Raw genomic sequence first — 16523 nt, 5'->3', positions numbered from 1 at the left:
GTGGTATATTGGGTGGACCACGATGGCCTATGCCTGGTCACTGAAGGTCCGGGCAATACAAATGCCCCCCCGCTCCACGAGACACCACAAAACTTTGCTCTTACTGAATTATTATGGGCACTTTATTCCAAATTTGTCTACCGTCGTCCCCCCCCCCCCCCCCCCCCCCCCCCACTTGCTTTTCAAAATGAACCAGCCTTGGGCATGGGGGCAAGACGCACGGTATAGTGTTTAACCGGGTGAAACAGCTGTTGTGTTCTTCAGGGGTGTTGACATATATTGACTTCTCAAAACCATTGTACGTCACGTGTGCTTCACCACATGGCATTGGGGCAGTTATGTCCCATCGAATGGGCGGCGACCATGACTGTCTGATCGCTTTTCCTCCTTGATGCTGGCTGCAGATGAAAGAAAATGTGACTGGCTGCCATTTTGTCATCGCCATCGATCACATGCCATTGCTTGGCTTCTTCCATGAAGACAAGGCGATCCCGCCAATAGCATCTGCAAGGACTCAGCGTTTTGCTGTGTAATTGGCTGCTTATGAATACTCTTTCAAGCACCGCCCAGGGACCCAGATTGCACATGCTGATGCGTTGAGCCATCTTTCCCTGCAGGTCGAATCGACGAACCCTCCTGCGACGAATGAAGTGATCGCTGTCCTGAATTTCACGGACTCCTTGCCCATCACTGCCTCGTGTGTTTGTGACGGGACGCAAACTGACCCCGTTCTTGCCAAGGTGCATCATCTGGTGCTAAATGATGGGCAGCAACAGCAGCTACCAGGACTTTCCCCTCAAAAATCTTGGAGTACACTGGAGATCGGCATCCTCCTGAGGGCAACGAGTTGTTATCCTAGCGAAGGGACAGGCTATCATCTTGAAGGACCTTCACAACGGACATCCCAGAATGTCCAAAATGAAGATGCTGATGATAAGCTACGTCTGCTGGCCGGGATTGGACATGAATATCGAGACATTGGCCTAGCATGCTCCCATCTGTCGAGCATCTGAAGCTCCCTGCGGCAGCACCCCTCCACCCTTGGGAGTGGCCATGATGTCCTCGGGCCCCCATGCTCACTGCTTTTGCTGGTCCTTTCTTGGGTTTGATGCTTCTCATCCTGGTGGAGGTTCACAAGGTGGCGACAATTACGTCCCGGGCCACCATCGAGTGATTGTGCGTTACTTTTTCCATCCACAGAATCCCGGAGGTACTCTTAACCGATAACCGGACCTCTTTTATGAGTAAAGAATTTGTCACTCTTGTGAAGAGCAAAGGGATTTGCCACATCCGCACTGCCCCGTACCATTTGGCATCTAATGGTTTGTCAGAGAGGGCCATGCAGTTAAACGGGAGCTTGATGGACACACGGCTGGCAAGATTTTGTTCTCTCACTGGACCACGCCACACACACTAACTGGAGTTGGCCCACTGAGATTTTAATGGTCATTGACTGCATACATGACTGAGTTTGATTCTACCGGACATCGGCGCAATGGTGAGCTTTAGCCAAGATTTGCAAGGGCATTGCCCAGTTTGGTGTTGACCTCGTCGCCACATTGCACCTGACAATGCGGTGTTACCAATGGTGCTCGCAGGCACTCTGGGATTGTCGTCCGTTGAGCAGAACCAGTCTCTTATTGAGTTTGGGTCCGGGGACAACTACTGAAGCAACACCTGGAACACATTCACTCCCAGCGGTTGCTCCCTCATGAAGTTCCTCAAAAGAAACGTGTGCTGGGTCCACCGGCTCCATTGCCGAACCAGCCGGCTGTGACGCCTCCAGTCTCTCTCACTGCTGACATGCCTGACATTGTGGTCTTCCGACTCCAAGATGGACACGCAGACGTGGGAGGTCTCGGACGATAACTCCCTCATTTAGCCGTATCCTGACGATCGTCCGCCATGCCGTTCTTGCCGCCAGCTGTGTTCACTGGAGCAATTTACACCAATTGATCCAGCGCATCATCTCCACAAGGACTTATCGGATCCGAAGAGACTCCAATGTCCCCTGCCTGCTCCTCCTCCATCGTCACATCACTTGTCAGGTGGTCTGTGGACTTTGGGAGGAGGAATGTAATATCTCGCATTGGACCTACGGGAGGGAATGCTTGTCTCCCCCGTGCTCCTTAGATTATTGTAGAATTTACAGTGCAGAAGGAGGCCATTCGGCCCATCGAGTCTGTAGAGAACGAGCTCCGCCGCGAGGGGTGGGATATCTCAATTGCCCAATGTATATAAGGTTGGCAAGTAAGGCTCCAACCAGAGGGGAACCCGGTAGGGATCTACCGGGAAGTGTATATATATCATATATTACCGTATGGACTCTCCGTGTCCTTATTAAAGGCGAGATGTCTGTTTGGGGGGGGGGGGGGAAGAGTTATGTCTCTTTGTGGCTAGTGTGAATGTGCATTTGTGTGTTGTGTGTGAGAGGGACATATTTGTGTTTCCGTGTTGTGTGTGGGGGGATGGATATGTGTGTTGACGGTGCACATGTGTGTGTATGTTGGGTTGTGTTAGCATGTTGTGAGCGTGTCGTGTGTGTGTGTGTGTGTGTGTGTGTTGGCGGGGTGTGCATGTTTATACCAGCTAGTTTTGAGGTCTATGTTGTTTCTTTAAAAATAAATTTAGAGTACCCAATTATTAATTTTTCCCAATTAAGGGGCAATTTAACGTGGCCAGTCCACCTAACCAGCACATCTTTGTGTTGTGGGGGTGAAAACCACGCAAACATGGGGAGAATGTGTAAACTCCACACCGACAGGTTAGGTGGATTGGCCGTGATAAATTGCCCTTAGTGTCCAAAATTGCCCTTAGTGTTGGGTGGGGTTATTGGGTTATGGGGATAGGGTGGAGGTGTTGCCCTTGGGTAAGGTACTCTTTCCAAGAGCCGGTGCAGACTCGATGGGCCGAATGGCCTCCTTCTGCACTGTAAATTCTATGATAATCTATGACAGTGACCCAGTACCGGGACTCGAACCCGGGTCCTCAGCGTCGCAGTCCCAGTGCTAACCACTGCGACACATGCCGCCCGAGGTCTATGTTATGACTGCAAGTCAACGTTAGTCTTTCTCTTCTGCACGAGTGGATGAACCAATTAGGATCCCAGTTCAGCCGCTTTGATCCTTTATACCCATGAAATTGTTGTCTGGGTGTCAGAAACCTAACCTGCTTTGAGAAGTCAAAGGAGCAATTAACTCAAATTTACAGTGCAGGAGGTGAATCCCAAAGAATTGCCACATTCATTCTCCTAATCTATTGAAACTGCCCGCTCCCCTGCCGGGAACAGCTGCTTCCCTCTGAGTGAGGTTTGGGAAGGGCAGCAATTCTGCAGCCTGCCTGATCCCAGGTAACTGGAGCCAGCTACGCTCACTCTCTGCTGCATCTCAATAGTGTCAGAAACCAACTTCAGATCAAAGGCCGGGGCTCACGTCCTCCTTTGTAATACAATTAATAATCATTAAAGCACTCCGCTCACCGCCCCCCACCCCCCCTCTCCATTTGTAAATAATTGAAACCGAAGGTGGAGCCACATTAGTTTGATCAAAGCGTCCTCCTGACATGGAGAAGTTGTAAAGTCCATCCCTGTAGTGGCATTGATGGAAGCTTTAAGATTCAATCACCCCACGCAAAAAAAAATCACTGACTGAAGCTAAGTTATGTAGGTCTGTGGGGACGGGTGGGGCAGGTCTGTGGGGACGGGTGGGGCAGGTCTATGGGGATGAGTGGGGGTAGGTCTATGGGGACAGTGGAGGTAGGACTATGGGGACGGGGGGGGGCAGGTCTGTGGGGACGGGGGGGGGCAGGTCTGTGGGGACGGGGGGGGGCAGGTCTGTGGGGACGGGTGGGGCAGGTCTATGGGGACGGGTGGGGCAGGTCTGTGGGGATGAGTGGGGGTAGGTCTATGGGGACAGTGGAGGTAGGACTATGGGGATGAGGGGGGCAGGTCTGTGGGGACGGGGGGGGCAGGTCTGTGGGGACGGGGGGGGCAGGTCTGTGGGGACGGGGGGGGGCAGGTCTGTGGGGACGGGGGGGGGCAGGTCTGTGGGGACGGGGGGGGCAGGTCTGTGGGGACGGGGGGGGGCAGGTCTGTGGGGACGGGTGGGGCAGGTCTGTGGGGACGGGGGGGGGCAGGTCTGTGGGGACGGGGGGGGCAGGTCTGTGGGGACGGGGGGGGCAGGTCTGTGGGGACGGGGGGGGGCAGGTCTGTGGGGACGGGGGGGGCAGGTCTGTGGGGACGGGGGGGGCAGGTCTGTGGGGACGGGGGGGGGCAGGTCTGTGGGGACGGGGGGGGGCAGGTCTGTGGGGACGGGGGTGGGCAGGTCTGTGGGGACGGGGGGGGGCAGGTCTGTGGGGACGGGGGGGGCAGGTCTGTGGGGACGGGTGGGGCAGGTCTATCTGGCTGGTTTTCTCTCACTCCCCACCCCCAAAAGAAACACTCCATTGATTAACCAAATGGGTGACAGGGTTTAGGAAAAATGCATAGGGCGGGTTACTGCATGGCCTGAAAGGCTGATGGAAGCATATTCTACAGAGACTTTGAAAGATGGAACATAGAACATTACAGCGCAGTACAGGCCCTTCGGCCCTCGTTGTTGCGCCGACCTGTGAAACGACTCTAAAGCCCATCTACACTATTCCCTTATCATCCATATGTCTATCCAAAGACCATTTGAATGCCCTTAGTGTTGGCGTGTCCACTACTGTTGCAGGCAGGGCATTCCACGCCCTTGCTACTCTCTGAGTAAAGGACCTACCTCTCACATCTGTCCTATATCTATCTCCCCTCAATTTAAAGCTATGTCCCCTCATGCTAGACATCACCATCCGAGGAAAAAGGCTCTCACTGTCCACCCTATCCAATCCTCTGATCATCTTGTATGCCTCAATTAAGCCACCTATTAACCTTCTTCTCTCTAACGAAAACAGCCTCAAGTCCCTCAGCCTTTCCTCATAAGATCTTCCCTCCATACCAGGCAACATTCTGGTAAATCTCCTCTGCACCCTTTCCAATGCTTCCACATCTTTCCTATAATGCGGCGACCAGAATTGCACGCAATACTCCAAATGCGGCTGCACCAGAGTTTTGTACAGCTGCAACATGGTCTCATGGCTCCGAAACTCAATCCCTCTACCAATAAAAGCTAACACACCGTATGCCTTCTTAACAACCCTCTCAACCTGGGTGGCAACTTTCAGGGATCCATGTACATGGACACCGAGATCTCTCTGCTCATCCACACTGCCAAGAATCTTACCATTAGCCCAGTACTCCGTCTTCCTGTTATCACCTCACACTTTTCTGCATTAAACTCCATTTGCCACCTCTCAGCCCAGTGCTGCAGCTGATCTATGTCCCTCTGTAACATTCTTCCGCACTGTCTACAACTCCACCAACTTTCGTGTCATCTGCAAATTTACTCACCCATCCTTCTACGCTCTTCTCCAGGTCATTTATAAAAATGACAAACAGCAGTGGCCCCAAAACAGATCCTTGTGGTACACCACTAGTAACTGGACAGTCTGAACATTTCCCATCAACCACCACCCTTTGTCTTCTTCCAGCTAGCCAATTTCTGATCCAAACTGCTAAATCAACCTGAATTCCATGCCTCCGTATTTTCTGCAGTAGCCTACTGTGGGGAACCTTATCAAACGCTTTACTGAAATCCATATACACCACATCAACTGCTTTACCCTCATCCACCTGTTTGGTCACCTTCTCAAAGAACTCAATAAGGTTTGTGAGGCTCGACCTACCATTCACAAAACCGTGTTGACTATCTCTAATCAAATTATTATTTTCCAGATGATTATACATCCTATCTCTTATAAACCTTTCTAAGATTTTGCCCACAACAGAAGTAAAACTCCCTGGTCTATAGTTCCGGGGTTGTCTCTACGCCCCTTCTTGAACAAGGGGACAACATTTGCTATCCTCCAGTCTTCTGGCACTATTCCTGTAGACAAAGATGACTTAAAGATCAAAGCCAAAGGCTCCGCAATCTCCTCCCGTGCTTCCCAGAGAATCCTAGGATAAATCCCATCCGGTCCAGGGGACTTATATATTTTCTCACTTTCCAGAATTGCTAACACCTCCTCCTTATGAACCTCAAGCCCTTCTAGTCTAGTAGCCCGAATCTCAGTATTCTCCTCGACAACATTGTCTTTTTCCTGTGTGAATGGGGGAATGACAAAAAATATTCATTTAGCACCTCTCCTTTCTCCTCGGACTCCAGGCACAACTTCCTTCCAGGCACTACTGTCCTTGACTGGCCCTACTCTAGCCCTAGTCACTCGTTTATTCCTGATGTATACTTGAACAGGATAGAAATTATAGGATTATGGGGAAAGAGAGGACTAAATGGATAGCTCTTGTTAAATGTGCCGAATGGCCTCGGTCTGTATTTCTTGATTCACTAACCTCGAGAAGCATCTCATAGAATTTACAGCGCAGAAGGAGGCCATTCGGCCCATCGAGTCTGCACCGGCTCTTGGAAAGAGCACCCTACCCAAGGTCCACACCTCCACCCTATCCCCATAACCCAGTAACCCCACCCAACACAAAGGGCAATTTTGGACTAAAGGCAATTTAGCATGGCACATCTTTGGACTGTGGGAGGAAACCGGAGCACCCGGAGGAAACCCACGCACACACGGGGAGAATGTGCAGACTTGGCACAGACAGTGACCCAAGCTTGGAATCGAACCTGGGACCCTGGAGCTGTGAATCAATTGTGCTAACCACTATGCTACCGTGCCGCCTCCTATGTACTGAGTCCCTTCACCTAGTATTTACCATTGGTACACCCAATGATGGGGATAGATGGGGAGGGTGCATTGGACGAGGAGCCATAGGCCAATGAGAACTGCGAAGGCAGTATTGCTCTTGGCAGAGAGTCTAGGACAATGAAGCAAGGGCTGCCCCACTTCCGGACCACTGCTTATTACCCCTATCACATACACATTTCAACGCTGCTTCAGACTCTGCTTCACTGTCGCTCACACCCCCCAGTTCCTCATCCCAAATTGGGTTGTACCTTTCATCTCCTCCAGCAGATGTTTGCCACATCAGCCCACAACAATCGCCAGCAGCTCATGTTTAAGAATGAAGGGCGGCTGCTGTTTTGTGTGTGTGTGTGAGTGAAGACAATGAACTGTTTGTCCCGGGCGGTGACCATAAACTCAGCGCTGCCTCTTCACAAACTCCTTTAAACTCGTTTTGCCTGAACTCAATGGGATGTTAATGCGCCTCATTGGGCCTTTCTCCGCTATTCATTCCCCCATCCAGCTTTTATGTCTCCAATCAAACTCGAGTGACTTAAACAAGCTCCGGGAGAGTCCATCGAGGTTGTCTTTGGTCTGGAGTTCTTTCAAAGGCCGGTCGCGTGGCCCCGCAAAAAGAGAAAACAAAAACCCTTCTTTCAACCTGCTCCCAAAAACTGGCTCCAATTTCCCATCCCAGGAGCTTTTTTTCCCTGGAGTATGTGATGGATTTTTCAGGGATGCTCCCACATTGATTGTGGGCCCGGAGCTGGGACTTGTCTCTCTCTGTGTGAGCACCGAATTGGGGCTTTGTGAACTCAATGAGACGGAGGCGTTCCTGCGATTTTTCTCGCTGTAGGCACCGTCCTGGCTGAAGGCTGCTGTCAGGGACTGGGTCACATTTACTATGATAAACAGGAGGCCCCGGGGATTCGCTCCAACTCAGCAAATTGCTCCTTTTATTCCTGTTTTTTTTCCACAGCACTCCCACAAGAAAAGGATTCTTTTGAATTTGTTGGAAAGTAAAAAGTGTTGGTCGGCCTGGAGTCAAGCTGGGAGGGAGATTGAGGCCCAGATTGAAGCAGAGGATAAATCACAGAATGAGAAAAAAGGAGAGAGTGAAATGCAAAATGGAGGGAAATGTAATGTTTTTTAAATAAATTTAGAGTACCCCTTAATTTTTTCCAGTTAAGGGGCAATTTCGCGTGGCCAATCCACCTACCTTGCACATCTTTGGGTTGTGGGGTCTCTCTCTGTGTGAGCACCGAATTGGGGCTTTGTGAACTCAATGAGACGGAGACGGAGACTCCCACGCAAACACGGGGAGAATGTGCCAACTCCACATGGACAGTGACCCAGAGCCGGGATCGAACCCGGCACCGTGAGGCTGCTGGGCTAACCCGCTGCGCCACCGTGCTGCCCTGGGGAAATGTAATGTTGATGGTAACAGGTGCCCAAAAGTCACCCCCAGATGATTTAAATGACCAGGTTAGCATGACACTCAACTTCCAGCCCATCGCCAGAGTGTCTGTCCCAGTCAACATTGCCCGTCTCAGCATCTGCAGAATTTTGCTTTTCTCTCGGGGAATCATCGAATTTGCAGTGCAGAAGGAGGCTATTCGGCCCATCATGTCTGCACTAGCCCTTGGAAAGAGCACCCTATTTAAGCACACACCTATCGCTGTAACACAGTAACTCTACCTAACCTTTTTTGGACACTAAGGGCAATTTATCATGGCCAATCCACCTAACCCGCACATCTTTGGACTGTGGGAGGAAAACTGAGCACCCGGAGGAAACCCACGCACACACTGGGAGAATGTGCAGACTCCGCACAGTGTCCCAGCGGGGAATCGAACCTGGGACCCTGGAGGTGTGAAACAACAGTGCTAACCACTGTGCTACCATGCCACCCTACCCCTCCAGTGTCAAATTTTCATCCTCCTTTTATTCCTCCACAACCATGTTCACTCTCTCTCAGAAACCGCTAAACCGTCTGAACTGTTAGGAATCTGGGAAATTAATTAGATTCAAGGTGAAATCGAGATGAAAACGGAATAGCAGTCAAGGAAAAGACTAGCGGGCATCTAGAGGAATAATGCAACACCACACTAAATTGCCCCTTAATTGGGAAAAAAAATGAATCGGGTACTCTAAATGTTTAATTTTTTTTAAATGAGCGCCTGGATCGATAGATGCCAGGTAGGCCCCTTTCTTGTTTAGCTACAGGACCAGTCCACACGCAGTCACTGGGGTAGCCTCTGTGGAATTGCTGATGGGCCGATGACTTTGTACCTGCCTTAGCATGATCTTTCCAGACATTGGTGCGAACGTACAACACATCCAGGAGCAGCAAGGGCATTGTCCCTCTCGACGTCCATCTTTCCAGACATTTTGTGCCAGGTGACTCTGTGTTTGTTCAAAGCTTCGCCGTGTGTCTCCAGGGTTATCCTCCGTCAAACAGGGCCTGTGTCCTGCCAGCTGCAAACCCAAGGTCGTACTATGAAAAAGCAGCTTGACCATCTTCGGTCCAGGAGATCGCTTCCTCAGAAAGTTCCCCATCCTTGGAAATTTCTTCTTTGGAGGATTCTTTGGACTTTGGAGAGTGGGGGGGGGGGATGTTATAACCAGCACGGGTCTTAAGGGATAGGGATGATCCACTACCTTGTGGAATTTGCAGAATATGAGCTCCCCCGCAAAGGGGGTCGGGGGTCTCTTAACAAGTTCATGTGTCTTTGTATAAATAGAGTCGGCCAGTCAGGCACCAACTAGAGAAGACCCAGAAGGGAACGACTGGAGCTGTACATAACAGTTAACGTGTTAAACAAAATAAATTTGTTTTGTTTTACTCTGTAACTCAGTGTGGACTCTTTGTTGCCCCTCCTACTGTCATTAGTTGGTGGAGGATCAGACATCAAACTGTAACAGGGAAATTCTGAGACATTCGGTCAGAGTAGAAGAGAACTTCCGGCCATTCAGCTCAGCATTTGAGTTAAGGGTTCACAGTTGGGGTTGGGACTAGGGCTCTTATTCATTTCACAGTTGCACAAATTATTAATTATAGTTCAGTAAAACTTTGTGCTCGGGATCAGTGCTTTGAGAAAAGTATCTGTTTCATTTGAAAAATGAAAATTGCTTATTGTCACGAGTAGGCTTTAATGAAGTTACTGTGAAAAGCCCCTAGTCGCCACATTCCGGCGCCTGTTCGGGGAGGCTGGTACAGGAATTGAACCGTGCTGCTGGCCTGCCTTGATCTGCTTTAAAAACCAGCAATTTAGCCCAGTGAGCTAAACCAGCCCCTAAGATGGGTCAAATGGCCTCCTTCTGCACTGTTGAGATTCTATGATAATCGTAGGCCAATGCCAACAGGTTACAATCATCACAAAGTACTGATAACAATGAGCAGATTTTCAGAATTAATTTAATTATCCATCTATAATTCGCACAAAAGCGTTCTGTGTGAGTTAGTCTTTAATTGAATGTTTAATTTGCATTAGTACTTGCTGCTGTCACTGCTCTGCTTGGTTAAGTGGCATGGTGACGCAGTGGTTAGCACTGCTGCATCACAGCTCCAGGGTCCCGGGTTCAATTCCGACCTCGGGTGACTGTCTGTGTGGAGTTTGCACTTTCTCCCGGTGTCTGAGTGGACACCGTGTGCTCTGGTCTCCTCCCACAGTCCAAAGGTATGCAGGTTAGGTGGATTGTCCATGCTAAATTGCCCCTTAGTGTCCAAAAGGCTGGGTGGGGATAGGGTGGAGGCATGGGCTTGGGTAGGGTGCTCTTTCCAAGGGCAGGTGCAGACTCGATGGGCCGAATGGCCTCCTTATGCATTGTAAATTATATGATTCTATAAATGCAAGAGCACAGCAAGATACATTTAAAACACTGATTCTATGTCGCAGTTAGGAGCACCGCTTGTTTTAAAAGTTGTTTCAAAATGTTTCTACCCTTCCCCCCGCCCGCGACCAGTCTCAAAGGAAGAATGGAAGATGATCTTTTCTGTTTGATTCGGGCTGTTGCTGGGGAGCGGTGAGGTGGGCCAGGGAGGAGGAGGCTGCAGGGAGATTGCGAGCAGAAAATTGTGATTGTGTCGGAACATGGAGATCATTAGCGCGGCGCTGGCTTTGAGAGCAGAGCGTGAAACGGATTTGAGATTTACCAGGGAGCGAGAAATGAGCTTTGAATAGCACCCCCCACTATGACATTGGCCGCCAGCCCCTTAACCGCCCTGTTGCACACACTGATCAACAGCAATTTTGCGGTTAATTTTCCGCCTTGTGAGGGACATCACCACACAAGATGCAGATCCCCGCTCTCCTAACGCATTTCGATTTTGGGTGACTAAGTTAAGTTATAAAATATCTAGCAATGGACAATGAACTCTTATTAATAAATATACTAAAATTAATATCAAATCATTCAGGGCGACGCAGCCTGTTTCAATTAAGCCATTCTCTCCTTCAGGATTGTTTGTGTTACTTTCCACTTGTATTTCCTCTCTATCCATCCGTGTTTTTGTTGATATCTGACATTATTTTCCAATTTTCCTGGACCCACTCCTTTGATACGTTCCAAAAGTAACATTGAAGCACTGACTTGAACAGGGGACTGTGGAAGATCACCTCCCCTCTTTCAAATTCCGTGGAGAGGAATAATAAGAAAAGAACCCTTTTACAATGGGCTCTTGCAACAGGAGCAAGTGGCTGCTCCTGCGGGCGGTAAGCCGCCCCATTCAGATGCAAAGTGGCGATGGCTCTATAAAGCGGGAGGTCCTCAGTACAGGAGAGCACTCCCCCATTCACCCCATCCTCACGGGCAAGAGGTACACGCTGCTCTCCCAAAAATCAGAACAGAATCCCCCCCCCCCCCCCCCCCCCAAACAACATAGGGGAAATGAAAAATACCACCAGACCGGTGGATCGATTTCAGTCCCCTCTCAATCCACAAGCGTGCAGTTACAGGAAGGTGGGTGAAATTTACAGCAATGGGACTCGCGTCTGTGTTTCCTTAACCTCGCCCTTATCAACCCGAGCAAGTAGGAAAGAGCTCATGGTCTTGTTTGTTTTCTGTCTCCAGATTTCGAAGCCTTTGATGGAGAAAAAAAGAAGAGCTCGGATCAATGAATGCCTGGAGCAGCTGAAAACTCTGCTGGAGGAACATTATTCCAACAATGTGAGATATTGCGATAGAAATCCCGCCAGACCTGTGTGTGTGCGCGTGTGCCCCCCCCCCCCCCCCCCCTTGGGAGTCATGTCGTGATGATGGGGATTGGGAATGTCGCTTTGTCATTTTTCTCCTTGTCTCAAGTTAGATGTGTTTCTTTCCCGACACAGATCAGGAAACGCAAATTGGAAAAGGCGGACATCCTGGAGTTAACAGTGAAACACTTGAGGGACTTGCAAGGGTCTCGCAAAGGTGAGCATTGTGGACCCTTCCACTTGACTAGACCCTGAAAACATCTTCAATTGGGTGTGTGTAGGAAAGGGAGGGGATAACATTTTTTGTAAGTTTCATTTTCTCCCAAGGTTACATCTTTCTAAAGGCTTTTGAAATGAAAATGAAAATCGCTTATTGTCACAAGTAGGCTTCAAATGAAGTTACTGTGAAAAGCCCCTGGTCGCCACATTCCGGCGCCTGTTCGGGGAGGCTGGTACGGGATATTTTGTGTCGGTGCTCTTACTTACTGATAACAAACTTATTACCAACTTCTCGAACCTTTCATTCAATCCTGCCTGATCTCTATCTCAATATTCCGCCTTCGCGCCACACCCCTCCATGCCCTCAACTAACAAATCCCAGCCTCACCGTAATTTTGTCCGAAGGGATGAGATGAGAGTGAGTGTGTTCCAGACCTCCGCTCGCTTTCAATGGATGAAGTTATGTTATAGGATGGGGGACGCGGTTCATGTTAATGAAGGAGCTGACACTTGCCTGGTGAAGTCTGCCTATTGCACTCCAAAATCAGTTAAATTCCGCTTTCGAGTGGCGAGCTTACCCTTGTTCAACCATCAAATCCCAACGCGTGAGTAAGGACGCGAAGGAGCGAGTTAGAGGCAAAATGCAAAAATAGGCTTCTCGCAGCTGGGGGGGGGGGGGGGGGGGGAACGTGAGGAAATAATGACTAAAATTCATTGGTGCATTTAAAACAATGAAAGAGATTTCAAGTGAAGCTAAATAAGTACTCGAGAGAGAGAGAGAGAGATAGGAACAAGAGTGGAAGGTTATGGAGATGAATAAGCCGGGAGCAGGAGGACCGATGGGCCGAATGGTCTTTCGCTCTGCTGTGAATTTTATGAAGTTTGAACAGTTAATGCAGAAAATAAAGTTTGGAACTTAATACAGTTGGGTTCTGAGATGGACAATCCCAATAGTTGGGTATGTGGAGAGGATGAAGAGTAGGGACTCCGAGTACAGAGGGGTTTTATTGAAAACTGAGAACTTAGATGTAAAATTTAAAGAAAAGTATCAGCGATGAGACAATGAGCTGGTGTTGAAAGAACGAAATAAGTGATAGGGAGATTGGTGCGACCCAGTTGGTGACATTGACTGTTTTTTGGTTGTTTTTAGGAGTTCTGATGCTCACACAGGAAGGGGTGGCTGAATACCAGGCTGGATTCCGGAGCTGTTTAAACGGGGTCAGCCAGTACCTGCTCCGAAGCAAAGGCACAGACGAGCACTTGCGCCTGGGAGTGCTGAACCACTTAGTCAACGCGTTCCCCGTCTTCTCCGGCTGCAGGTTCAGCACCGCGGACAGCGGCGGCCGCTTGGAAGCCGTCCCTTCGCCCCGGGCTCGGGCCGCTGGCTTCCAGCCTGCCTCCGCCCCCCGTGTGGACAGCCCCGTCAACGACCCCCCTCCCTCACCAGCTGGAAACAGCAGCCCGGGGACTCCAGTGGCTGAAAACAGACCGAATGGCCAAAAGGCGGACACGGTCTCAGCACAGGACCAGTGTCCACCTTGCATCCTCGCCCAGAGTAAATGCCCCGCCAAGAATACACTCGACCCTGCCTCAGAATGTCTGTGGCGACCTTGGTAGCGCCCTGATCCTCTGTACAGAGCCTGTATGAAAGTGCACTGCCTTTTCTATCGCCCCCGTGTAGTTTTGAGTATTTAAGATGTTCTGTAAATGTGTTGTAAAAAAAAATGAGTTTGAAATTTTATTTCTATATTGGTACACAATAAACTTGGTATTGTTCAGATTGTCTTAAAGTGTTTATTCCCCATCGGTGAACAGGGTGGGGGAGGGGGGGGGGTCCCGCCGATTTGAATCACTCTTTTCAATGGGTTATGTCCTAGTTCTGGAGTCAGTTCGCTGTGCACGTCTTTTATTCAGGCTAACTACCAGCACGATTCTTTATCTGGATACAGAGAAGGATGGGAGGTGACCCAAGACAGATCTTTAAAATTATGACCATTCAAAAGTTAAGGATAGTCAAGACAGGACAAGACATTAAGAAATCCTTGAGGAATTCACGTGAAGTGTGAGGGTTGATCTGATCGAAGTTTTCAAGACATTCACAGGAAAGGCCAGGGTAGATCAGTGTCCCACAGGTTGGAGATTCTAGAACTAGGGGGCAGAGTCTAACAAAATAGGGCCAGACCATTCAGGAGATGTTAGGAAGCACTTCTACACTCAAAGGGTGGTCGAGAGAATTGTAGGAGCAGAGAGATCCGGGAGGGTTGTAGGACTGGAGGGATTGGGAGTGGGGGGGGGGGGGGCGGGGGGGCACTGAGGGGTTTGGATTAGAATTTAAAATTTGACCTCTCTCCCACAAATGGCGATTGATGCTAGATCAGTTGTTAATTGTAAATCTGAGATAGATAAATTGTTGTAAAGCAAAGGTATGAAGGGATACGGGCCAAAGGCAGGTTAATGGAGTTGGGTCACAGACGACCCATGATCTCATTAAATGGAGGAGCAGGTTCGATGGGCTGAATGGCTACTCCTATCCCCTATACCCAGAGAATGGCTTGAATGTGGCACAAGGAGTAGTTTGGGTGATGCATTTAAGGGCGGCACGGTGGCGCAGTGGTTAGCACTGCTGACTCACGGCGCCGAGGACCCGGGTTCGAATCGTGGCCCTGGGTCACTGCCCATGTGGAGTTTGCACATTCTCCCCATGTCTGTGTGGGTCTCATCACCACAACCCTAAAAGATGGGCACGGTAGGTGGATTGGCCAAGCTAAATTGCCCCTTAATTGAAAAAAAGAATTGGGATACTCTTAAAAAAATTTTTTTAACATTGGTGCATTTAAACAGCATCCAGGCAACGACATGAGGGAGAACAGGAATGGATGGATATATTTAATATGGTTAGACAAAGTAAGAATGGGCAAAGGCTCGCGTGGAGCATTGACCAATTGGGCTGAATGGCCTTTTTCTGCGATGTACATTATATAAAATAATTGCTAACTTAAGAAAAATCAGCAAGTTGCTGTGGGTATGAAATTATCTGTCGGAGGCCACCTTGCACCGCCTGCCCCATCCCAGTGTTGTGTTCAGCCCTTGCATTGTAACTCCAACTGGTGTGAAACTGGCTGGTTTCCCCTCCTCCAGCGTATCTTCCCTCCCTTTCCAGGCCTCTTGGTTGGCTGTAGTTTCCAACTATTTTGATCAACGAAAATAACTAATTAAACTAAACCAAATCAACTGAGAGGCAAATTAAAGGGACAGCCCCTTAAAGAGAAACTGCCTTACACAAAAAAAAGCAAATCACAAAGGAGACTTTTGCTGTAGTTTCCACACTTGTGAGTGACCGAGTTCAATCCAGGCAACGTGTGTCCATTGATGGACCGCATCACATGGAGCCCGGTTTACAGCAGGAGTCACTGGGTGATGTTCACCCTGTTCAAACGTGGTCAGGGAACGAACACCTCTGACAATTACCTGCGATTTATTTCACCAAGGACTTGCAATTTATTCAGCATTTTCAATGTAGCAAAATGTCTTTAGGGCTTCTCCGGAGCATTGCCGCGCAAAATGGTCACTGAGGCAAAGAAGGAACCGGGTTAGTTTGAAGAAATGTCTTAAAATGAACGGGTGGAGAGGTTTAGGGAGAAAATTCCAGAGGGGATTCTTAGGGCCGAGGCAGCTAAAACACCCACCCACCGATTGTGGAGGATGAAAGAATTGGGAGATCTGCAAGGGAGCAGAATCGGGGTAATGCAGAGTGTTGTCGTACTGGAGGGGGGTGGTGGGTACGAAAATAGGCCGGTGGGGTGGGGCGAGCGGGCGGCTGTGGCAATGTACAGACAGATTTGGAAGTGGTGAGAATTGTAAAGTCCAGGCATTAGTGAAGTGGAGCCAATGGTATTAGTGACTTAGGATGCATGTGTATCTACGTGTTTAGAAAATGCAGACATTGTGGAAAGATTTCAAATGTAACTGATGAGAGGGGAAATGCTACACTTGAGTTCAAACGACGCACTATGTTCTTTCTCGACTGGCTCATTGAACAAAAGTGCCTCGCTGGTGGTGTAAGTGCCTCAGACTAGAAGATTCACAGTAATCCGCACCCACCCTCAGATTGTCACAGGACATCAAGTAGAGAGGAATTGAGAGTAATATGACAGGATGTGACAATAGATTTTGCACGAGGAACTAACAGTATGGGGAATACATTTATACATCAGGATTTGATTTTTTAAAGACTTTTAAAAACTCAATTTTCTCATCTTTAGACTGACTGACTATCATTGGTGGCCAATTGTGGATATTTTCTGAGGAGAGTCTTTGTTGGCGGTTTATTATCCCCTCACA

General features: G+C 49.2%; 1 protein-coding gene across 2 annotated transcripts in view; it reads left to right on the top strand.

Moving 5' to 3' along the window:
• Positions 1–13960, top strand: part of LOC140392342 (transcription factor HES-1-A-like) — a 30571-nt gene extending 16611 nt beyond the window's left edge. The window contains exons 1-4 of one of the 2 annotated variants that reach the window (XM_072477648.1): positions 11633–11730; positions 11842–11937; positions 12099–12180; positions 13333–13960. In XM_072477648.1, the coding sequence (XP_072333749.1) occupies positions 11659–11730; positions 11842–11937; positions 12099–12180; positions 13333–13799 (717 nt within the window). In that variant the 5' untranslated portion in view covers positions 11633–11658 and the 3' untranslated portion in view covers positions 13800–13960. Of the gene's footprint in view, positions 1–11632; positions 11731–11841; positions 11938–12098; positions 12181–13332 lie in introns of those variants that run through there. The other variant, XM_072477649.1, reaches the window with a different exon arrangement.
• Positions 13961–16523: the final 2563 nt, after the last annotated feature.

Source organism: Scyliorhinus torazame, chromosome 16, assembly GCF_047496885.1.
Source record: "Scyliorhinus torazame isolate Kashiwa2021f chromosome 16, sScyTor2.1, whole genome shotgun sequence".
In the NCBI taxonomy this organism is placed as follows: domain Eukaryota; kingdom Metazoa; phylum Chordata; class Chondrichthyes; order Carcharhiniformes; family Scyliorhinidae; genus Scyliorhinus; species Scyliorhinus torazame.
This window is presented reverse-complemented; position numbering and strand designations above follow the sequence as displayed.